The sequence below is a fragment of the Empidonax traillii genome, unplaced genomic scaffold (genome assembly GCF_003031625.1).
Source record: "Empidonax traillii isolate 1590-97213 ecotype Southwest subspecies unplaced genomic scaffold, ASM303162v1 scaffold1954:size80093, whole genome shotgun sequence".
In the NCBI taxonomy this organism is placed as follows: Eukaryota; Metazoa; Chordata; class Aves; order Passeriformes; family Tyrannidae; genus Empidonax; species Empidonax traillii.
This window is the reverse complement of record NW_020957147.1, coordinates 43,404-65,311: the sequence shown is the minus strand read 5'-3', so window position 1 is coordinate 65,311 and position 21,908 is coordinate 43,404. Positions and strand designations below refer to the sequence as shown.

General features: G+C 59.5%; 1 protein-coding gene across 4 annotated transcripts in view; it reads left to right on the top strand.

Moving 5' to 3' along the window:
* Window positions 1–21,898, top strand: part of R3HDM2 (R3H domain containing 2) — a 27,572-nt gene extending 5,674 nt beyond the window's left edge. The window contains exons 1-24 of one of the 4 annotated variants that reach the window (XM_027909139.1): window positions 2,144–2,236; window positions 7,498–7,696; window positions 7,919–7,960; window positions 8,125–8,211; window positions 8,351–8,477; window positions 8,699–8,777; window positions 9,127–9,186; window positions 9,356–9,496; window positions 9,826–9,934; window positions 10,957–11,034; window positions 11,801–11,832; window positions 13,127–13,359; window positions 15,275–15,438; window positions 15,951–16,040; window positions 16,619–16,861; window positions 17,412–17,538; window positions 17,957–18,192; window positions 18,526–18,680; window positions 19,081–19,181; window positions 19,713–19,882; window positions 20,030–20,174; window positions 20,261–20,361; window positions 20,442–20,526; window positions 21,429–21,898. In XM_027909139.1, the coding sequence (XP_027764940.1) occupies window positions 7,529–7,696; window positions 7,919–7,960; window positions 8,125–8,211; window positions 8,351–8,477; window positions 8,699–8,777; window positions 9,127–9,186; window positions 9,356–9,496; window positions 9,826–9,934; window positions 10,957–11,034; window positions 11,801–11,832; window positions 13,127–13,359; window positions 15,275–15,438; window positions 15,951–16,040; window positions 16,619–16,861; window positions 17,412–17,538; window positions 17,957–18,192; window positions 18,526–18,680; window positions 19,081–19,181; window positions 19,713–19,882; window positions 20,030–20,174; window positions 20,261–20,361; window positions 20,442–20,526; window positions 21,429–21,775 (3,120 nt within the window). In that variant the 5' untranslated portion in view covers window positions 2,144–2,236; window positions 7,498–7,528 and the 3' untranslated portion in view covers window positions 21,776–21,898. Of the gene's footprint in view, window positions 1–2,143; window positions 2,237–7,497; window positions 7,697–7,918; window positions 7,961–8,124; window positions 8,212–8,350; window positions 8,478–8,698; window positions 8,778–9,126; window positions 9,187–9,355; window positions 9,497–9,825; window positions 9,935–10,938; window positions 11,035–11,800; window positions 11,833–13,126; window positions 13,360–15,274; window positions 15,439–15,950; window positions 16,041–16,618; window positions 16,862–17,411; window positions 17,539–17,956; window positions 18,193–18,525; window positions 18,681–19,080; window positions 19,182–19,712; window positions 19,883–20,029; window positions 20,175–20,260; window positions 20,362–20,441; window positions 20,527–21,428 lie in introns of those variants that run through there. The other 3 variants (XM_027909137.1, XM_027909138.1, XM_027909140.1) reach the window with 3 other exon arrangements.
* The last annotated feature ends 10 nt before the right edge of the window (window positions 21,899–21,908 follow it).

Genomic DNA, 21,908 nt, shown 5'->3' with positions numbered 1-21,908 from the left:
TGCTTTTCCCTTTGCTTTCTCTGGGATGTGGCTGTGTTGGGCTCTGGCAGCTTCCCTGTGATCCAGGAGCACCGACAATACCTGGAGCTGCTGCATCCCTCCCGTCCCTGCTTTCCCTGACCCAGTTTCAGTGTGTGGATGTGATTCCAGAGCCGAGGGCTCTCGGATTGAGAGGCAGGGACCTGCTCAGGGGGGGCTTTGTCCAGGGTGCTGGAGCTGACTCAGTCTTCCTCTTCTTCCTCCTCCTCCTCCCACCCAGGATTTGCTGTCTCCCATGGAAGGAGGGGGATGCAGCTCAGGAAATCCTCTCCCTCACGTGCTCTGTGAGGATGAAATGCTGCCAGCTCGCAGCGATGGACAGGGATTTTGGGAAGAGCTGGAGGAGGCTGCACCTGTGCTGTCTGGGGCAGGTGCTCATGTCCTGGGGCTGGAGATTCTCTCATTCCAAAATCTGCTGATCCACCTGCCCAAGTGCCAGAGGGCAGGTCTGCAGCCTCTCAGGGAGCTGCTTTTCCTTCTGCTTCCAAGTTGATGTTGAGGACTCACAGTGGGATCTTGGCAGAGGTTGCGAGGCCAGTGGGATATTCCTTGAAAACGGGAAGAGCAGCATCCCACGTTTTCCCCTTGTACAGCACTGATCCTGCAGGGCTCCAGCACCATCCTCAGTGATCCTGAGGCCACAGCTGACCTCGGGTGCTCCTTGGGAAAACAAAGCTGTTGGCTTGGCTGGGTTAGGGGAGATTCGAGGGCTCCGTGTGGAACAGGGATCCTTGGCCTGGGAATGCCTCCTCTGTCCCTTTCTGTCACTCCTTCGCTTGCAGAGTCGCTCCTGGAGCTGCTCCAGGGCTCAGAACTCCAGGTCTGACGCTCCAGGGCTGGGAATTAGCCCAGAAGGCGATGCTGAGGTGTTCCCCTGCTCCCGGGTCCCGGCTGGCTGGGCTGCCACAGGGAGTCACTCTGAGCACGCGGCTCCGGCCCCGCTCCCGCTGAGCCATCGTGGAGCTGCTGCTGCTGCAGCTGCAGGCACTGACTGCCTCGGGGGCTCCCTGTGCTGCAGGATGAGAACCTGAGCTCAGCCCCTCACCCTGCTTGGCCTGAGCGAGGAAAAGGAATAATTGAAATGTGACCCCTTGGAAAGGCTGTGGTGGTGGCGACAGCAAGGCTGGCTGGGACCTGCCTGGGGCAGGTTGGGGGGGGTTCTGTAGGGTGTTGTCCATGCTCATGAATCCTTCTGGAGGCTCTGATGCCTCCTGTGGTATCTGCCAACCCCTCTTTCATAGGAACAGGAGATATCCTGGGCTGGGAGGGACCCACAGGGATCATCCAGTCCTACTCCTGGCCCTGCACAGACACCCCAACAATCCCAGTCCCTCAGAGCATTGTCCAAACGCTCCTGGAGCTCTGGCAGCCTTGGGGCTGTGCCCACTGCCCTGGGGAACCTGTTCAGTGCCAACCACCCTCTGGGGGAAGAACCTTTCCCTAAAACCCAACCTGACCCTGCCCTGGCACAGCTCCAGCCCTTCCCTGGGTGCTGTCCCTGCTCACAGAGAGCAGAGGTCGGAGCTGCAGACCCTGAGGAGTCTCCCCTCAGTCTCCTCCAGCTGAACAACCCCAGTGCCCTCAGCTGCTCCTCCAGACCCTTCCCCATCCCTGTGTCCCTCCTCTGGACCCTCTAAAGCAGCAGCTTTAGACCGTTTTTACCTCGTGGTGCCCAAACTGCCCCCAGGACTGAGGTGAGGCCGCCCCAGCTCAGGGCAGAGCGGGACAATCCCCTCCCTTGCCCTGCCCAGCGATGCCCTCAGGACACAGAGACCCTTTGTGCTGCCAGGACACTCTGCTGACTCACATCCCCCTTCCCATCCAGCGGGACCCCCATCCCTTCCCTCTCCGGGGCCGTGAGGGGGGGGTGGACGCTGCGTCTTTAACGCGGTGTCGGCGGCGTGGAGGCAGCTCCATTGAAGATTTGAGGCAGAGCAGGAGGGGGTGTGGATGTGGATGTGGCTATTGGCAGAGCTGTGCTGCCATCCCTGGGAACAGCTGGGATCTGCCTGGCGGAGCCCCGAGCTCTCCGGAGCAGCCGCAAGGATCGCTTTGGCGGGGCCGGGAGCTGGCGGGGGGGATTTCAGCCCGGGAGGGATTTCAGCCTGGCAAAAATTCCTCTGGAGCTGGCCGTGGCCATGGAGTCTCCCTTGAAATCGGGGAACAGCTGACCTGCTCGGAGCGCAGAGCCACCGCGGTGAGTTTATTTTTAGAACGAGGCTTTAATTGTTCGGGGCTTGAGAAGGATTGATCAGAGACTTTTCTTTTCCCCTTCCCGGCGCAAAATGCAGTGGAAGTGCGGGCGGATATTTCGGGAATGGGGACCTGACACTGTTCCTCTCCGCTCGGTAAGTGCCAGGATCTCTGCTGCTGGAGGGGGTTCGTTTAAAATGGAGCTGGGCTAAGTGACACTGTGGCTCTGGGGTCCCAGTCAGCGCTGGGGAGCGTGAGAGGAGCTCTCCTCTTCCTCCTTTTGTGCTCTGGGGATGCACCTCCCGGAGAGGGGGAATCCCCGGCCGGCATCCTGCGCTCTGCTATGTCATTAAGGAGTTCCCCTGACAGCCTCATGGATTCTCCCTGTGCTCGGGCTGTCTGCAGCTCCTTCCTGGGCAGTTCCTCTTGTTTTGCAAAGACAGAACCTTCCCAGCATTTCTACTGGCTTATATTTTAATGGATTTTACTGTTTTGGAGTTGGCTACTTGATGAGGAATGTTGGCTACTGAGTTGACTGTGTGCCATGTGACGTTTTTGGGTTGGCTTATGCAATTTGGTGTTCTGTAGGACGGTGCTTGTGTTCACATATACGTTAAACCTGGTTTTAAATTATTTTAAACCTCTCACTGAGTTGGGTTTAGTGGAACCGGGAGGCTGGATTGACTTTTCCTCCCCCTCACACGTGTCCATCATCCTGTTTTGCCTAAAATCTGAGAAATGATGCTCCCTTCATTCCAGCTTTAGTGCTGGGAGCTGATTTTCCTGGGATTCAAGCAGGGTTACCCTACTGCAGGATCCCAGGATCTCCCTCCCTGCTCCTCAGGCTCCCCTGTCTCGCTCAGTCCCAACTCTCACCACTGGCAGTCAGCAGATAAAGTTGATTTTATTATTTTTTTTCTTTTTTATTTTTTTTCCCCTTTGAATCATCATCTCCCCCTTTTCTCAATGTTCAAATCTACGTCTGGATCCCAGCTGGAGAAGTGCCAGTCTCTGCTGTGTGCCCCTCAGTGACCCTGCCCTCTGCCAGCGTGGGGAGAGCAGAAAGGGGGATGCAGATACCAGCCCTGCCTTGTGCCTTCCTCCCGGGGGTGTTTGCTGGGATCTGGGTTGCTTTTGGGGTGCTTGGTGAGGTCTAGGGGTGTGCTTTGCCGGGCAGGTGAGGGAAGACCTCGTTCCCTCATCCAGCTTTTCCGTGCCGGTGCTCCTGCCCTGGCGCAGGCTCGGCACGGGAGCAGGTGCCAGCAAGGGAAGAGCTGTTTCCCATATTTTCCTGAGCCTGGTCGTCACCTCTATGGGCAGGTGTCTCCAACCTGGTGAGGTGTTTCCTTATGGATGGATTCCCATGGAAGGGGTTCTGCTTGGGGCTCTCTGAAAGAACCGGGAGTGTGTCGGTGGGAGCCGTGCCAGGGTTTCCCTCTGGGCCACGGAAGGGTTAACAGGAATCCCTGCTCCATGCTGTCCTATTGCATCCTGACACTGTGGAAAGTAGGTGGATAATTCCTTGCTCGCTTTTCAGGAAACCCCTGTGGTGGACAGCCCTCATTAATTGTTGCTGGGAAACTGCTTTGACGTCACCGGAGCAGTTCCCTGGTCCTTGGATGGGTACAGGAATAGCTCGTGGTGGGGAAGGCAGAAATGGTGTGAAATGGAGCAGGGAGCTCTGGCGGGGATCCTCGGCCTGGATTTCTTCCCGTTCTCCCACGGTTCTGCCCAGGCACCCTCAGGAACTGTCCACAAGCCCTTCCTTCTCCAGGGCTGTGTTCTGGATGGTTCCTGTGATCCTTCCCTTTTTGACTCTGTTGGTTTGGGGTTTGTTTGCTGTTGGTTATAGGGGTTTTTTTTCCTCCCTCAGATTTTGTAAAGAAGTGGTGAGAGGGTCCTTGCTTGGATCCCTGCAGCTCCCAGAAATCGAAGGAGGGGAACAGCAGCATTGCTGTTTCCTTTCTTTTTAACATCAAACTAATAATGTCCTTTTGTTTGATCCCAGCTTCCTTAGAGGAGTGGTCCTGAGGACCATTTAACTCCTGGCATGTGTTTGCACCTTTTATACACCTTTGTATTTGATTCCTGGGTGTCAGTCCTGGCACTAGTTGTGTCACACTCCTGGAATTCAGGGAGAGCAGGTCGACACCTCTCCTGAGTTCAGTCCTGACCTTGATGGAGGGAGGTAACAAAACATCCAGGTGTTTTATTGCCCCTGGAATCGCCTCGTGCTTGGAGATGTTCCCCCAGCAAAACCTGCTGGTGCTCCACAGAATTCCCTCAGACCCTCTCACCTGCATTTCCTGTCCCCTTGTTTATATAAGGTTGTTTCCCCCCTTTTCACCTGGAGCCAAGCCCTTCCATCTGCATCAGAGTTTCAGAATTTGATGTCATGTGGGGGTGGAGATTAAGCCTTAAAGCCATGACTAAGCACTGGGACTCTGTGAGGGCAGAGAGGTCCGGCCTCCTGTTGGGAATGTTGCTGGGTTTTGTAGGAAGTGTAAAGGCAGAGAGGAATTAAATCCTTCTCCAGCAATGGAGAGAATTTGGGAGGGCTGGCTTTGAAGCTGGAGCTTATGGGTGTTGCTGGTTTTGGGGTTTCTCACCCTCTGACTGGGAGCTGCTTTCTCCAACAGGAAGGGAAGTGAGCTCCAAAGGCTCTTTACCTGTTGGAATTCCAGCCGAGCCTGCAGACTTTTCCCGGGATGCTGGGGCTGCTCCAGGCAGCCGTGCTGCTGCAGGGACGTTCTGCCCGAGTGGAGCCCAGGAGAGGGAGTTGTTTCGGGAGCTTTGGTTGCGTTAACAAATCCTTCCATCCCAGGCTCTCGCCGCACGTGGCGGGTGCTCCCGGGCGCGGCCGGGACTGTCCCAGCCGCCCTTCCCCGGCCGAGGAGGAGCCTCGGGGCTGATCCCCGGGCCCCCCAGAGGCACCGGCAGAGCCCGAGGGGCTTCGTGCCTGCAGCGGCAGCCCCCTCCCCACCCCACCGCCTCCACTTGTTCCTGTGCAAAGCCTTTTCCGCAGCCTCTGCCGCGCTGGGGGGGGGGACCTGAGTCACCCCCGCCCTGTTGCTCCTGGCGACAGGGCCCGTTGCCATGGAGCTCGGCTCCCCATTGGCTGCCGGGCAGCCAATGAGCGAATTGCTTGCCAGAGCATCACCGGTACCCAGCGGGAGGGGGGTGCGGGTGGGGGGTGGGTGCTGCTGCCCCCCAAAACCCCACACCGGGACAGGGCAGCGCTGGGGTGCTGGGAAAATCGTGGAGAAATTGGGGCTGGAAGGGACCACCCCGTCCAACCACTCTTGTAAGGGCATGGCCCTGTTGAATGTCCTTTGGAGTGAGTCTGGGAAAGCCCAACCGGACCTGATTAATATCCAAGGGAAATGGAGGGGAGGGAGTCGGGACTGAGGTGGGAAGGCTGTAGCCTGGACACTGTTCTGGTGGCCTTGGCTTGGGCAGGGGCTGGGAAGGTGAAGCCCACTCACACTTGGGCCCATGGAATATCCTGAGTGGGAAGGGACCCACAAGGATCATGGAGTCCAGTTCGTGGTGCTGCACAGACACCCCAGCAATCCCACCTGAGAGCATTGGCCAAGCGCTCCTTGAGCTCTGGCAGCCTCAGACCCCCCCATCCCCACCTCAGACCCCTCCATCCTGCCCCCCGGGTGCCGTGGGTGGGCAGCCCACCCGACAGCCATATGTCTCCTTTGCACCCTCATTTAGCTCAGGAGCGAGTCTGTTCCCTGAGAAACAAGGCCAGGAATGGAGTTTTTATTGAGCAGGAGCTTCCTGCCTTTCCCAGATTTGCTGTTGGATCCCTCCAGGCTGGGAATGTGGGACTCTCTCTCTTGCCTTTATTCCCTGCCCAGCCGGGAGCTGCTGCTGCATTCCCGGGGCTTGGCAGCTGCAAACTGCGGGTGGCAAAAAGGCAGCAGAGGTGGAATTCCACGTTCCCCTTTTGGAGTGAGGAGGAGGATATGAATGTGTCCAGGCTCCCTGGCCCTGGGCCAGCGCCCCCAGTGTGCCGTGGCTGGCTGGCCCAGTTGCTTTGCCAGCCCTCAGCTCGACAGCACCTCACCCACCTTCTCCCTTCCACCTTCTCCCACCTTCGCGTCGTTCTCTTCCCTGACACAGATTTTGTGGCCTCCCTGACGTCGCATCCGTGTCGTTTTTTTTTTTTTTCCTCTCCCAAGGCCCAGCTCGGTCCCATCCACCCCCTTTCCCCGAGTCCTCTGAACTTGCCCACCCTCTGCAAGCCTCTGTCTGTCACTGGCGCTCGTGTTTGCCACCCCCTCGCCCCGGCCCACGGCTGCCCGAGGGAGCGGGGCTGATTCATTCATCCCGCAAGGAATCCTCCTCTGGAAAGCAGCAGAGCACACATCTCCCCTGAGTTTTGCGTGCAGGGAAATATCCTGGAGGCTGCCTGGCGGGGACGGAAGCTGCAGCAGGAGGAGGCAGCTGATAAATGTCAATTCCGTGGCTCTGAGTTGTCATTTCTGGGAAAAATCTGACGATATTCCCGGCGTGGTGCTGGAGTTGCTTTGCAGCAGGATGGGAGAGGATCCCGTTATCCTTCTGAAATTTGGCTGAGGTGCTTGGCTTGGGGGTAAAAGCTTGTTAGAGGGTGGGTGGTGCAAAGGGAGTGAGCTGTACAAAACCTGCTCCTCTGTTTGAGTGTTGCGTGTGCAGATCCGGTGCCGCCTCCTCCTTCCCTTCCCCAAATCTGCTCCAGATCCTCCTGGGCTGTTTAGGCCCCCAGCCTGGGCACAAGGCTAGGGCAGTTTCTTACAGCGTGGAGTATTTTGGGGAGGGGAGAGGCAGAGTTCACCACCTTCACCCCCTGCCTAATCCAGGCTCCCACAAAGCAGGCACGTCAGGCAAGTGCTCCCTTTTCCCTTCCTGACCCAATTCCTGCCGGAGCGCCGAGCACAGCGGGATTCCCTCGGGTGGGACTCCTCACCCTGTGCAGCATCCCTGGGAACACCTCAGCCTGCTGGGATGAGGCCAGGCCCTTGCAGCTGGAGGATGGATGCTTTCCCTTTTCCCCATGGATTTCATGGGGTGTTTCCCACACGCTGTGGTGCTGCTTTAGCACTCGAACCGGGGCTGCACCAAGGGGTGAGGGGGGGGCTTCAAACGACTGCTGGTTCGGGGTCTGCCCACGAGGTGGGTTCCAAGGAAGTTACAAGCTGGATGTGCAAGAGTTTGTGTCCAGGGAGAAGCTCCCTCCACCCCCTGACTCCCTCCCTGTCCCCTCTCCTGCAGGTGCCCGTCGCTGCGTCGGAGGGCTCCGAAGATGTCCAACAGCAACACAGCACAGGAGTCCCTGGAAATTATGAAGGAATCGGAAAAAAAGGTGGTCGAGGAATCTGTGAACAAAACCAAATATGTATCCAGGTCACCAAGCAAGGAGGAGGTGGAGAAGGATGGGGGGGAGGAGGTCAACGTGCGCCAGGAATCTCAGGTGAGTGCGGACAAGGAGAATTGGGCCCTCACCTGCTGCTTCCCGTCCCTTCCCAGAGGGCTTTTCCACAGGGACACCACACTGTGCAGCCTCCCCAGCCTGCTCCCTGCCTCTTTAGCTGGATATGCCCTACCCAGAGTGGAATAACTGAAATATTCCCTGGGACACTCGTGCTGAAACTTCCAGGTTAAGCTTCTCCCCTTCCCTTTCCTTTCTCCACAGAGGCGAACATCGAGTCATGGACACGCCAGGAAAAGAGCCAAGGTAGGAGCTCTGCTGACATCCTGATCCTCTGTGGCTGTGTATTCTGTTACTGAGCAGTTTAATTGGGAATAGCTGCATGAATGGCCTGAGAATGCAACTGCAGGAGCTCAAGTGTGTTTTGGCTGAGGTGTCTTAACCACCCTCTCTTTCTTTTCCTTCTCCAGTCTAATTCAAAGCTTAAGCTGGTCAGGAGTTTGGCTGTGTGTGAAGAGTCCTCAGGCCCCTTTGTGGATGGGCTGCTGGAGTCCCAGGTAGGCCCCGAATGAGACAAATTTGGGAGTGTGGAAGCCCAGAAAATCCACATCTTGCTGGAATTGATGCTGTGCCTGGGGCCAGTGCCTCGGAGGAGGGTGGGGAGAGGGGACTCCAGCCTGCTTTGTTCCGTTCCAGGACATCATCCAGCTGCACGTGAGCTGCCCCTCTGACAAGGAAGAAGAAAAATCCACGAAAGATGGGGTGGAGAAAGAGGAAAAAGACAAGAATAAAGAGAAAACACCAAGGAAGATGCTCTCTCGAGGTCAGGTGCTGGTTTGAACTGGGGAGGTGCTGGTTTGGATGGGGCAGGTGCTGCTGGGACAGATTGGGAAACGTGGGAACATCATCCCTGTGCTCATAAAGACACAGAGACACAGCCCTTCCCTCCTTTCCCCTTCCTTCTCCCTTCTCTTCTCCTTCCCTTCCCTCTCTGCTGTTGCAGTGCTCTGTTAATTTGTTCTGCTGCTGCTGTTGTTGTTTCAGATTCCAGCCAGGAATATACAGACTCCACTGGAATAGATTTGCATGAATTTTTAGTAAATACACTGAAAAAAAACCCACGGTAGGTCTTGGGCAGTAAAACAACTCCCTGAGGGGGTGATGGAGGGGATGACTCCACACCTGGTGGGGGTGTGTGTCCCTGTCCATGGGTGTTTCCATACCCTGGGGGATTGCAGCACCTCCAGACAGTGCCTGCAGGTGTGTTTGTGTTTTCCTCCTTGGAATTCCAAGAGCATTACCAGACCTGGGGAGTGTTTGAGCCCGTTCCCCTGGGGATGGGTGAGGCCAGGTTGGGGGCGTCACTTGGTCCCCACGTTTGTGACTTTCTCTGTGGCAGGAGAGGGGTTGGGAGCAGGGAAAGCTGCTCCACCATCCCTAAGGTGACCCTTTCCTTTCTCTTTTCTTGACAGGGATAGAATGATGCTGCTCAAATTGGAACAGGAGATCCTGGAGTTTATCAGTGATAACAAGTAAGTGGCCGTGGAGTTCGTGCCGAGCAAACAGGGGTTTGTAAGGTGGAGCTGAGGAATTTGGGCTCCCAGGGGAGAAGGGAACGTGTCCTGGTGGGGAGCCCCGTTCTCTTTTGCGTCCTGACATGACACGGCTTGGAACTGTAACCCTTTCCCTGCCTCTTCCCAGCAATCAGTTCAAGAAGTTCCCCCAGATGACCTCGTACCACAGGATGCTGCTGCACCGGGTTGCTGCCTATTTTGGGATGGACCACAATGTGGATCAGACTGGGAAGGCCGTCATCATCAACAAGACCAGTAACACACGAATGTAAGGGGGAGGGAGCCTGCCCTTTCCCTCTTCCCTTCTCCCTTTCCCTTCTCCTTTCCCTTCCCCACAGCCCAGGAATGCTCCAGAGCAGGATGGGTCCCACACCACACTTCCTTTGCCTCATGAGAAGGGCAGGCCCCTCTCTAGGAGAATCGAGTCATGGAATGAATGAACAGGGAAGAATCCTTCCCTTCCAGCCCTCCCTAGTTCCCAGAGAAGGGCAGGAGCTCTCATTGCCATCAGCCAGAGCCGGGATTTCACACAGCAAACCCCTCTGCATGTTCTGTGCCCCTTCTTTTTCCCCCTAACGAGGACTGGTTTTCCTGCAGCCCCGAGCAGAGGTTCTCCGAGCACATCAAAGACGAGAAGAATGCCGAGTTCCCACAGAGGTTCATCCTGAAACGGGATGACACCAGCATGGATCGGGATGATAACCAGGTGAGGGAGGGCCATGGGGCATCTGCAACCCTCGGGAAAGTCAGATGTGGCCTGTCTAAGATGAGAACAACTCCCAAATTCTCTTGGGTTTCCTCCGGTAACATTTGATAGGAGCTCCCACCCCACCCAGGCAGCAGCACCTCAATATGAAAACTTCCAAACACCATGGAAAGGGATGAAGAATTGGTGTGGATTCTATGGGGGAACTTCTCCATACCCTGAAATCATCAGGGGGCTGGGCCAGGCTTTAAGGTGAAGCCTTTTGCCAGGCTTTCCCTGGAAATGCCCTCAGCTGAGTGTTGCCAAGTGTCCCTCCCCACCTTTCCTTTAAAAGACCTTAAAGCCCATCCAGTCCCACCCCCTGCCATGGGCAGGGACACCTTCCACCAGCCCAGGTTGCTCCAAGCCTCGTCCAACCTGGCCTTGGACACTTCCAGGGATGGAGCAGCCACAGCTTCTCTGGGCACCCTGTGCCAGGGCCTCCCCACCCTCCCAGGGAGGAATTCCTTCCCCAAGTCCCATCCAAACCCAGTCCCATCAGCCCAGTGCAGTCCTGTGCTTTGGGAGCTGTTGCTGAGTTTAGGTCAGGGTCAGGAGCTGCTCGTTGCAGTCAGTCCCAGTTTGTGGTTTCCCTGTGGTGCCGCTCGGGGTTGCAGCTGCCCACGGAGCGCACGATCCCTGAGGGAGCAGGAATGTTGGCACGTGCTCCAGGGAATGGCCTTCAGCTTTGCTCCCTGGGAACAGGCTGTGGGTGACGCTCCAGACCTCTGGATCAGGCAGGGTGGCTGTGCTTGAGGCAGGAGGTGGATGGATGTCTGGAATGACCATCCCTGGACGCCTGTGGGATGTTCATCCCTCGACACGGCAGGGTCCGAGGGCAGAGGCTGCATCCAGGCACCGCACACGCTCCACAATCCACATCCTGCCCGAAATTCCCAGCAGCTGACTGCTCCCCCTGCTCCTGCTGGCAACTGCTGACCCCTGAGCTGTGTTTGTCCCTTCAGATCAGACTCCCCTTGCAGGATGGGAGAAGGAGCAAATCCATAGAAGAGCGAGAGGAGGAATATCAGCGGGTCAGGGAGCGGATATTTGCACGAGAGGTAAGTTTGGATCACTCACCTGCCAGGAACCTCCCGGAGCTTTGGGGCAGAAGGTGGCCTTGAGCATGCTGAGAGGTCAGATCTCCTTGTTGCCTTTCCTACCGATTTCCCAATGGTTTTGGGATGTGCCATTGAATTCCAGCTCCCAGCAAAGGTGTCTGAGATGTCGGGGCAGAGGAGCCATACTCCCCAGTGTGCACCTTCCCTAAAATGTCAGGGAGCAGCAGAGGCGACAGAGGAGGCAGCTCTGCTCCCTGCTGCCAGAAAGATTGCAAGTTTATGCAGTGGCACTTTTGGGAGGACCAGAAAACCAGTTGCTGAACCCAAAAGGAGCAGCAGCTGCATCTCCCCAGCGCTGCAGCTCCCACCTCCTGACCCAGCAGTGCAGGGCTCTGCCTTTCCAGGGGAAATCTGGGCTGAGCCAGCTTTGCCTCTGCCTTCCAGAGGCAGGGATGACCGGCAGGGATCAGGCTGGGCTGGCTGTGAGCCCACTGCCTGGGCTGGCATGTGGAGGAAGGCACCCCCAGAGCTGCCTCAGAGCAGGGGAGGAGGGAGCTGAGGACTCAGATTTGAGATCCTGGGCTGCAGCCGTCGGGGAAGGTTCCCAAGGGCCTGGATGGAGATCCACAGGGAGCAGGAGGCTCAGCACCACACACACCATGCCCCAGCCCCACCCTTTTGACAAATCACCTGGGGTTGTTCTTTCAGAGCCACTAAGTCTCCCTTTTCTTTCCTTCCCTTCCCACCCCCGTGGTCGTGCTGCCAGTCTGGCCAGAACGGATACCTCACAGACAGCAGGTGAGTGCTGCCCCCAGCCCTGGGTGTGTCTGCAGAGCCCTGCACGGCTCTGAGGTGCTGCTTGTCCCTGCTGGTCACTGGCAGGCTCTCCACAGAAGGCTTTACTTGTAGCTCCCCCGCACAGAGGCAGATTTTTAGGTGGTTTATTTTTCCACATGTCCTGCTGGATCAGCCCCCACCATCAGTGGCTGCTCGGGGAGTTACTGAAGGTGTTTTCTTTGCAACATCAATTTTGAGTCTTTTTGTCTGGTTCATCAGTCAAAAAGGAGGGTGGGAATGGCAGGGAGGAATTCCAGCAGTTTTCACCTCTTGTTTCCCAAAAGGGTAGGAAACCCCTGCCCTTACAGTGCCAGGATCAGCATCAGGATCAGGCAGGGCTGCCTCTAATCCTGGATTATCAAGGCTGGATGACTAAACGGTGGCAGTGAAGTGTCTCAGGCTCCATCTCAGCCAGAGGAGCTGCTGAGGGCACTGGGAACACGTCTGAGCAGCGTGTTCTTGTGGAGCAGTTTTGCCCTGGATGAAAGGGCTGGAGTCAGGCTGGTGAGTCACCCAGCACAGACCCCGCTGCCAGAGCTGCTGAGGGGTGAGGATAAAGAAGGGCATGAAAAGGGAGAGAGTCTCCCCCCTGCTGTGCTCTGCCTTCCCAGCCAAAGCTCTGGACACGAGGCAGCTCTGTGTGGGACAGGACAGGAGGATCTGACGGGTCAGGAGCAGCTTTGTCCCTCTCCTCAGGCGGTCCTGGAAAACCCAGTGTCCTCAGCACAGGGCAGGGGGGACAGTTCTCAGTCTGTGGGGTTGGAGTAAAACTCCCCCAGAACGTGGCAAAAACCCCACTGCTGATGTGGCTGCAGCTCAGGGAGCTGAGCTCAGCCAGGGCTGTGCCAGGAGCTTCCCTGCTACCCAGGCCCTGAAGAGCTGGGTGAACCTGACTGTGGGGTTCCCCTGGATGGGACAGGGAGGATTCCTGGGCCTCGGGACCATTGTGAGCTCTTCAGGGATATAACCATTGCACTGCTTCTCCAAGGGATGGGTTCTGGGCTCTCACATGCTCCCAGCATCCCAGGACATCACCTCAGGAGTTCCTTCCAGGCTTCTCTTTTCCCCTCCACAACTGTGTGGAGCTGCTGCCGGGCTCTCTGAGTGTTCCCCACCCCCTTGCTCTGGGTGTCCCCATCACCCTACTCTGGGTGTCCCCCATCACCCTGCCCTGGGTGTCCCCACCACCCTGCCCTGGGTGTCCCCACCCCCTGCCCCTTCCCTGGAGCCCCCCCGTGACTCGTGCTCTCCGCAGGGGCACCCGGGAGGGGCTGGGCCGGGCCTCGGGCAGCCGCCAGAGCAGCACGGAGAGCGAGATGAAGGCGCTGGAGCCGCGGCCCTGGAGCAGCACCGACTCGGACGGCTCCATCCGCGCCCTGAGGCCGCCCGTCACCAAGGCCAGCAGCTTCAGCGGCATCTCCATCCTGACCCGGGGGGACAGCGTCGGGAGCAGCAAGGGCAGCGCTGCCAGCAGGACGGCCCGGGCAGGTACAGAGCTGCTTCTCCAGGCAGGTCCCTGCACGGCTGCCCGGGGGGCTCCTGGCACGTGGGGACCGGGCTGGGGAGATGGGCCTTGTGGTGCTCTGTGTGTGAAACAGGACGTGGCTGGCACCAGGATCTCGGTGCCTGCTTTGTCACCATCACCTCTCCCGTCCCTCCATCAGTCACCTGGGACGAGGGGCAGTGTTTGATCCCGGCCCCTGCGACTCAGACTCCCAGTTATCACATTGTTTTCTCTCCCCTGCTGTGCCCCAAGTTGTGTTGCCATTCCCTTTTGCTCCCAAAATCCCTCCCAGCCCTTGAGGATGCTCAGGGTGAACCTCCTGGCACTGTGCCTTGGCTTTCCAAGGAGGAGGGCAGGGAAAGGTGTCACCAATTAGTCTCCTCAGACACAACTGTCAGACAAAGACTCTGTTAATTGGGATCTGCCCACGGTGTTCTCAGAGTGATTCACTGAATCCTGGGAGCAGACAGCAGCTGGAGCTGGGCTTGAGCTCCAGAGCTGCTGGGGGCAGTGCTGGGTTTGGGAGCCAAAGGGAATTAGGATCCCAAGTCTCTCTGCTGCTCCTTCCTTGTCTGTCCCGGTACCCTTTTCAGCGTGCCGCTTGTGCAGGGTGTTTGTGGAAGGGGCAGCACAGGTTTGGCTCCCGTTTTAGTCTGGTGACAGCTGGGGTAGCTGCTGACTGGTGTCAGTGAGCAGAATCCAGCGTTGTCCCACTGCCCTCCATTCCCACTGCTCGGCAGCAGGTCCCAAATCCTTGGGAACTGTCATTTTCCTGGGGAGGAGAGGCAGATCGTGGGTAATAACTGCTCTACAAGAGTCCTTTCAAACAAAAAAGGTATTTAAGAGGCTCCCAGGCCGTGTCCCAGCACCCAGCCCTTGGAACCACACCTTCATGGCCCAGTTTGGAGGTGCCCACAGCATCTCCCAGGATCCTGTTCCCATCGTGCCAGGGCTCTGCTCACTCTGGGTGTTCCAGCCACCTCCAGGACTGATTCATGGAGTGCTGGGAGCACTTATTTGAAGATCTGTCCCAACGTGTGCAGAGCAGAGGGAGAGAGGAGCTGCTTTTTGGCTCTTCCTGTGATTTTCCCTCCCCTGGGAACAGGAGCCAGTTGCTTTCCAGGCTTTAAATAAGGCCAAATGATTAGAAACATCCTGGGAGGAAGAAAAAAAAAATTAGGCAAAGGAATTATCACTTGAGGGGAAAAAACCACCAAACCCACCTTCCTCCATGTCCTTATGTTTATTCCATGGGATTGTAAGTGCCTGGGACCTGGGGCTCTTTTCCATCACAGCATCCAGCCCCTGGGCAACTGTCAGTGGAATATTCCCTCCTTTGCAGCAAGAGGCTGCTAACAGCAGAATCCCTGGAGATCAGCTGTGGAAATGTGGGAGATCAGAGGCAGAATTGGTTAAACAGCAGCTACTGGGCATGGAGCAATAGTTTCACAACCCTTTTATTTCTGGAAGTGAGACTGGAATGCTGAGGAGACCCTTCCCAGCTGGGTGCCAGCAGCGTGCATCTCGCTCCTTCCCAGCTTTTCCTGCCATGGGAAGGGATTGCTTTCAGCTTGCCATTTCCCAGCCTTTTCCTCAGAGGAGGGGGGGTCTGTGAGGCCACAGAATGGGGTCCCCCCACTCCCCTCTCTGCTCCGGGCACTCAGGTTGGTGCTGGTGTCTGTGCCCAGAGCTGAGCTGGGACTGGAGCTCTCCAGCTCCTTCCCACAGTGCTCCTGGGGAGTACCTGGCAGCTGCCTGATTTTGGGATCCCTGCCTGGTTTTGGGGTGGAGAGCTTCCAAATCCAGCCGGATTCCTCTTCCCTGCGTGGGACAGGGGGAGGAACCCACCGAACCTTTGTCCCCCCGGGTGCCGACCCTCCGTGCCTGTGCCTGTTGCAGGTTTGGTGCTAGGAGCCCCTGAGGGGTGCAGCCAGTCCCCGTCCTCGCAGCCCAGCCGTGGCCTCCTGCCCTGCACAGCCCCGCAGCCGCCACCCCCGCAGCCCCCCGGGATCCCCCCCCCCACCCAGCAGCCGCCGGCCATGAGCAACCCCATGATGTCCCAGGTGAGTCACTGCCTTGGGACCCGGGCTGGGGGTGGGGGGAGCAGGGCCAGAGCGCACCCAGGGGGCTCTGGGCCCACCCGGGGGTGTTGGGGGTCTCCACACTCGTGGTCCCTCTGTGCTCGTGCAGAGCAGCAGAAAGGTCGGGGGCTGTGCCCTGTGCCATGCCTGAAGGATTCCATGGGATATCCCAGCTTCCCAGCCCCTTCTGATCTGTTCAGGCCAGCAGCCCCCCCGGGTAAGGGTCTGTAATCTTTGGGTGCTTTGGGACAGGCCCCCCCTCCCAGGCCCTGCAGAGCCTCCGGCCGGGCCGTGTCTGACAGGGATGGATCCTGCCCTGGAATAGTCTCCGTGCTTCCCAACCCCTGCAGTACCCCTCTGTGTGTTTGCAGTTGGCTCACTTGACTAACCTTGTTGTTCCTTCTTTCTCTCCTTCCTCCTCATCCTTCCTTCCCTCCCCTGTCCCTCCTTTTCCCCGGATCTCTCTGCTCCGCTCCCTTCTCCGCTGGTCGTAGCCGGTCCCGGCGCTGCAGCCCGTTCCGTACTCTCCAAGCTCCTGCCCCCAAGTCCTCTTGCCAGTCTCTCCACCCCAGCAGTACAACCTGGTATAAACCCCAGTTCCTCTTCTGCACTGTCTGTTGTGCTCTGTGCTGTGTTTGTGTTGTGTGAGCTTGTGCTGATCAGGTATGTCCCGGGCACTGACCCCGTGGGGTTGGGATTCACGGAGCTCTGCGCTGCAGTGGCATTCCCCAGGCTGTGGCACCACCAGTCCTGGAGTGGCAGTCTCGCAAAGAGCCTGGGAAAAGCAAACTCCGAGCCCAGAGCTCCCCCAGGAAGCGATGCTTGTGCCCAGTGCTGGGGTTTGGGAGCTGTGTGGCTGCCCCGTGGGCTCTGCCAGCCCCTGTGCTGTCTCCACCGGGATCTTTTGGGAATGGTGTCCCCCGTGGGACGTGGCCTGCGGGCTGGGGTCACCCCTGCCTGCGTGGGACCCCGGGTGTCACTGAGTGCCCACGCAGCATTAGGCCCCCCAGCAGGTTGCGTGTCCCCCCGTCCTGCTCTGGGTCTGTGGCTGGGGGAGCTCCTCACAGAGCAGGGAGGAGGGGTCTGCACTCACCAGCAGAGCTGTGTGCTGTTGTGCCACGTGCTGTCTGTCCTCCTCCATGCTTCCCCTTGTCCCCCCCAGGCCGACGAGCTCAGCAGCCCCTTCGGGCAGATCAGCCTCAGCCGACAGGGCTCGACGGAAGCCCCGGATCCTTCCTCGGCGATGTTCCAGTCATCCCTCATCTCCCAGCACCCTCAGCAGACAGGATTCATCATGGCAACCCCTGGGCAGCCCATCCCCACCTCCAGCTACTCCGCCTCGGGGCACACGGCCCCCACTCAGCAGGTGCTGCAGCCCCAGGGCTACATTCAGCCTCCCCAGCAAGTAAGGACACGAGGGGACGTCCCCAGGGCTGGCAGGGGCTGCTTGGGAGTGGGGTCCCTCTTCTGCTGCTGCTGGTTGGTGGTGGATCCATCCTCAGGGGTCCAGGCTCCGGGTCTCACGCTCCCTTGCTAGCACAGGATGATCCCAGCCCCCTCTGAGCCCACGAGGCTCCTGCCTGGGGACCCCCCGGGCCACTCCTGGCTCTCAGTTGGTGGGGGAGGGACAGTGGCCGGACTCAGGGCTGACACCTCTAAGCTCTCTTTGGGGTCCTGCAGGGCTTTAGGACCTCTAGGATTGTCCCCTGAGCTGTGAGGAGAGTTGTGCCTACTGTGCTCTTGCACTACTGTGCTGGGAAAGGCTTGGATGAGGAGGCTGGGGGCCCGGGAAGGGGTTCCCCACGGAGCCACCAGCTGGCCAGAGCCAAAGCCCTGGGTGGTTCCCTTCGGCAGAAGCCAGGCCAGGTGAGAGAGAAAACTGGTCCTGGGGGACCAGCTTTCTTGGAGCCCCTCCCTGCTGTGTTCTCACCGCTGTGTTTTCTTGCCCTTGGTAGATTCAGGTTTCTTACTACCCCCCCGGGCAGTACCCGAACTCCAGCCAGCAATACCGACCCCTCAGTCACCCAGTGGCCTACAGCTCCCAGCGCCCACAGCAGCTCCCCCAGCAGTCCCAGCAGCCAGGTAAGGGGTTGGAAAGGGGGGAGGGGGGCAGCTTTCCCTTTACTGCTGTTTTTGTTGGCCTTAGGGATCACCCATGCCCTGTCTGGGCCCAGGTTGCTCTTCCCCATCTCCCACTCTTTGCTGGGTCTGTCTCTTGGCTGGGAATTTGGATCCTGGCCTGTAGAGGCTGTTGAATCCTTCCCCTCCCTTTCCTCCCAGCTTGCTGGAGTGAGGATGAGTCGGATTTAAGCCCCACTGAGGGGATTTAATGCCAGGAGCTTCCCTCAGGTGTTTTTACATCTGCCCTAGGGAGACCCGTTCCCCACTCTTTAGCAGGAGGTGGGGGCAGATCAGGATTTGATTTACCCTATATCCCAAGTCTGGGGCTGTTTCCCACGTCCAGCTGGGAAGCTGCTCCATTGAAACCCTGTTCTGGCAGGTTTACAGCCAATGATGTCCAACCAGCAGCAAACATACCAAGGTGTGATGGGGGTGCAGCAGGCGCAGCCCCCCGGGCTCCTCAACAGCCAGAGGAACAACATGGGGGGCCAGATGCAGAGCGTGATGGGGGTGCAGCAGGCACAGCCCCCCGGGCTCCTCAGCAGCCAGAGGAGTGGCATGGGGAGCCAGATGCAAGGCCTGATGGTCCAGTACACGCCACTGCCTTCGTACCAGGTGGGCACCAGCTGCTCTCCAGCGTGGGGGGCTGGGAGGGGGCCCCAGTGGGCAGGGTGTGCCCCATTCCTGTGCCTGAGGGTGTGAGCCAAAGGTGGAATTCCCCACTTGGAGAGCACCTGGGGGAGGGCACATCCCTGTGGGGATCTGTGGGACACGACTGGAACAGGAGGACTGGGAGAAGAGCTTTTGGGAGGGGCTGCCCCTGCCTGGCCAAGGTTGCTCTGGGCAGGAAAACACCGCCTGGAAGCTCCTCCCCTTGCTGGTGTCTCCTTGGGCCAGCTCTCCCTGCTCCATGGTGACCTGTAACCTGGTGCTTTCCTCCCTGCCCAGGTTCCCATGGCCAGTGAGTCCCAGAGCGTGGTCCAGCAGCCCTTCCAGCAGCCAGTGCTCGTGCCAGCCAGTCAGTCTGTGCAGGGGGGGCTCCAGGCTGGGGGGGTCCCCATCTACTACAGCGTCATCCCCACTGCCCAGCAGAACGGCACCAGGTAAAGCTCCTGCACCTCCGGCCTGCCCTGGGGAGAAGGGGGTGCTGCTGCCCACAGAGAGCCTTTTGGGGGTGTCCTGTCAGGGCCAGGAGACAGCCTTGATGTTCCTCGTGGGTCCCTTCCAGTCAGGGGATTCCATGATTCCACTGGATGACTCCATGCCCTGCTGAGAGGGGGGAGCATCCTGTTCCTGCAGCTGGAGGTGGTTGAGCACCTCAGGAGCTGCTCCTCCCCTATCCAGGGCTTCCTGGCCACCAGCTGCTGTGTGTCCAGCCCTCTCCAGAGGCTGCTGTGTGTCCAGCCATCCCAGCACTGAGGGAGCTGGGAGTTCCCTGCACAGACACCCCTGGTGTTTCCCCTCCCCGTTCCCGTCCTCACCCAATCCCTCTCTGCTCCTCAGCCCGTCCGTGGGGTTCCTGCAGCCTCCCGGCTCCGAGCAGTACCAGCTGCCGCAGTCCCCGGCCCCCTGCAGCCCCCCCCAGATGCAGCAGCAGTATTCAGGTACGAGGGGCCACGGGCAGGGCTGGCACCGGCTCCAGGTGGGATCAGCTTTTGGATCACGGGCGGCGGAGCTGCCCCTTGGCAGCCAAGTGTGGCAGCTTCTGTGCCAGGGGGGCTCCTGTTTGGGAATCCCACTGGGAATGGTCAGGATGTGGCTCCAGGGTGGCACTGGCCTGTGCCTGGCATGGTGGGCAGCGGGGTGGGAGCGGGCAGAGGGAGCTGGGTGGGCTGTGGATCGGTGAGAGCGGGGAGAATTGGGGATGAGGAGCCTCAGGATTCCTGCTCCCTGTCCCAGCCACTGGGATCGAGGTGAGGCCTTGTGAGCCGGTGCAGGAGCTGGATTGGGATTGTGGAGCTCTGGGCCTGGTGAGCTGCAGGATCTGGGCTGGGATGCTGGAAGGCAGGGGAAGGGCAGAGGAGAAGAGTCCAGAGCGGGATCACAGGGAAGGGCGTGCAGTGGCAGGGACAGGCAGGTGCCCCGGCTGCCACAGCAGCAGAGCCCGGGCCAGACGTGCCTGTGTCTGTCCCCAGGGGTGTCCCCGTCAGGCCCCGGTGTGGTGGTGATGCAGCTGAATGTCCCCAACGGCCCCCAGGCCCCCCAGAACCCCCCCGTGGTGCAGTGGAGCCACTGTAAGTACTACAGCCTGGAGCAGCGGGGGCAGAAGCCAGGAGACCTCTACAACCCCGACACCAGTGCTCAGGTACTGGGCGGACTGGGAGAGGCGGGGAGGAGGCAGCCCAGCCCCTGGGGCTGCCGGGGTGGGCTGGGCCATGGCCGGGGGGGTCACCCCGCGGGTGTGGGAGCGGTCCCAAGCACTGGGGGTGTCTGACACTGTCCCCTCCCCCAGGCCAGCACTCAGCTGAACAGCCCCATCACGTCCCCCACCCAGTCCCCGACGCCGTCGCCCGTCACCAACCTCAACAGTGTGTGCACGGGGCTGAGCCCCCTCCCTGTCCTCACACAGTTCCCCCGGCCCATGGGCCCGGCACAAGGTAAGGGGGAGGTGTGTGGGGACAGCCCAGGGCCGGGAATTCCCCGGCGGTTCCCGGGATCCCCACAAACATCGCTCCTCGCGCAGGTGACGGGCGGTACTCGCTGCTGGGCCAGCCGCTGCAGTACAACCTGTCCCTCTGCCCCCCACCACTGCTCCACAACCAGCCCGGCTACACGGCACACCAGGTACAGCCGGGCCGCACGTCCCCTCCCCGCGAGGCCGCGGTGTCCCCCGAGGTGACACGGTGCCCTTTTCACTCCCCAAGGGGCAGACGGGAATGAAGCACGGCAACCGGAGCAAGAGACAGGCCCTCAAGTCAGCGTCCACCGACCTGGGCACGAGTGACGTAGGCAAGTGACCCCCCTGGAGCAGTTCCCTTTGCCCTCTGGTGGACACACACGCAGGGTTTGGAGACTCCAGATGCCCACGCCGGCATCCCACAGAACCTTGTGTGGGTTTTGGGGAGTGGCTCCTGCCTGTCCCTCACCCAGGGGGTCTCCACAAGGTTCCTGGGGAGGGAGGGACCCTCAGCCTGAATGGAGCAGCCCTCACTGACCCTCTGGAGGCCTCAGGCTTGTCCCCCGTGTCACCTCCGTGTCACCACCAGCAGCTGGTCGCAGGGGGCCCTTTAAGAGCCGCCTGCCCCCTCCCTGCCCCTGGCACGGCCTGGCTGTGCCACGTTAATATTAGCAAAGAATCCCTTCAGTAGCTCTGCTAAACCTGGAGCCAGGGCTGGAGCCAGGAGCTGCAGAGGGGCTTGGGGACCACCAGGCAGGGACCGGGGCAGGAGCTGCGGAGGGATTTGGGGACCACCAGGCAGGGCACATCCACGTGTCACTGTGGATGCAGCCGTTCTCCCTCCCAGGGTCAGTATGGGAGCACAGGGCTGGCTCCCAGTCCTGGCCCCTGAGGTTTGGGGTAGGAAAACAGGGCAGAGCCCCTGGGAGAGCCAGAAGTGCCCAGCCAAGGCCATCCAAAGGACACCAGAAGGACGTGGTGTCGCTGGAGCCCTGGGACGCTGGGCAATGCCCATCTCCTCCTGCAGCTGGTTGTGTGCACGGGAAGGGATCGGGATGGGAGCAGGTAGGGGCAGTCTGGGGGAAGTGACCGGCTTAGAGAAATACCTGTGGGCAGCGTGGCAGCATTGCTGGGCTGAGGAGAGGTGGGTGCTCCAGCCCGGAGCCGGTGGGAGCCCGGCAGCGGCTCCGGGGGCACCGGGAACCGGCGGGTGACTCGTCCTCCTTCCCCACAGTGCTGGGCCGGGTGCTGGAGGTGACGGACCTGCCCGAGGGCATCACACGGACGGAGGCCGACAAGCTCTTCACCCAGCTCGCCATGGCCGGTGCCAAAATCCAGTGGCTCAAAGAGACTCAGGGGCGCCGCGGGGACGGCGGCGGCGGCGGGGACAACAGCGGGACTCCGGAGAACGGCAGGCACGGTGACCTCGCTGCCTTATACACCATCGTGGCCGTGTTCCCCAGCCCGCTGGCTGCCCAGAACGCCTCCCTCCGCCTCAACAACTCCCTCAGCCGCTTCAAGCTGCGCGTGGCCAAAAAGAACTACGACCTGCGGGTGCTGGAGCGGGCCAGCTCCCAGTAGGGCTCCCGCGGGCACCGGGCACCCCCCTGGGCCTCTTCTCCTCTCCTGCCCTCCCTTCCTCTCGCCCTCCTTCCTTGATATATTTATATGAACATAATTAAGAGACGAGAAGTTGATTTTTTTTTTTTTGGTT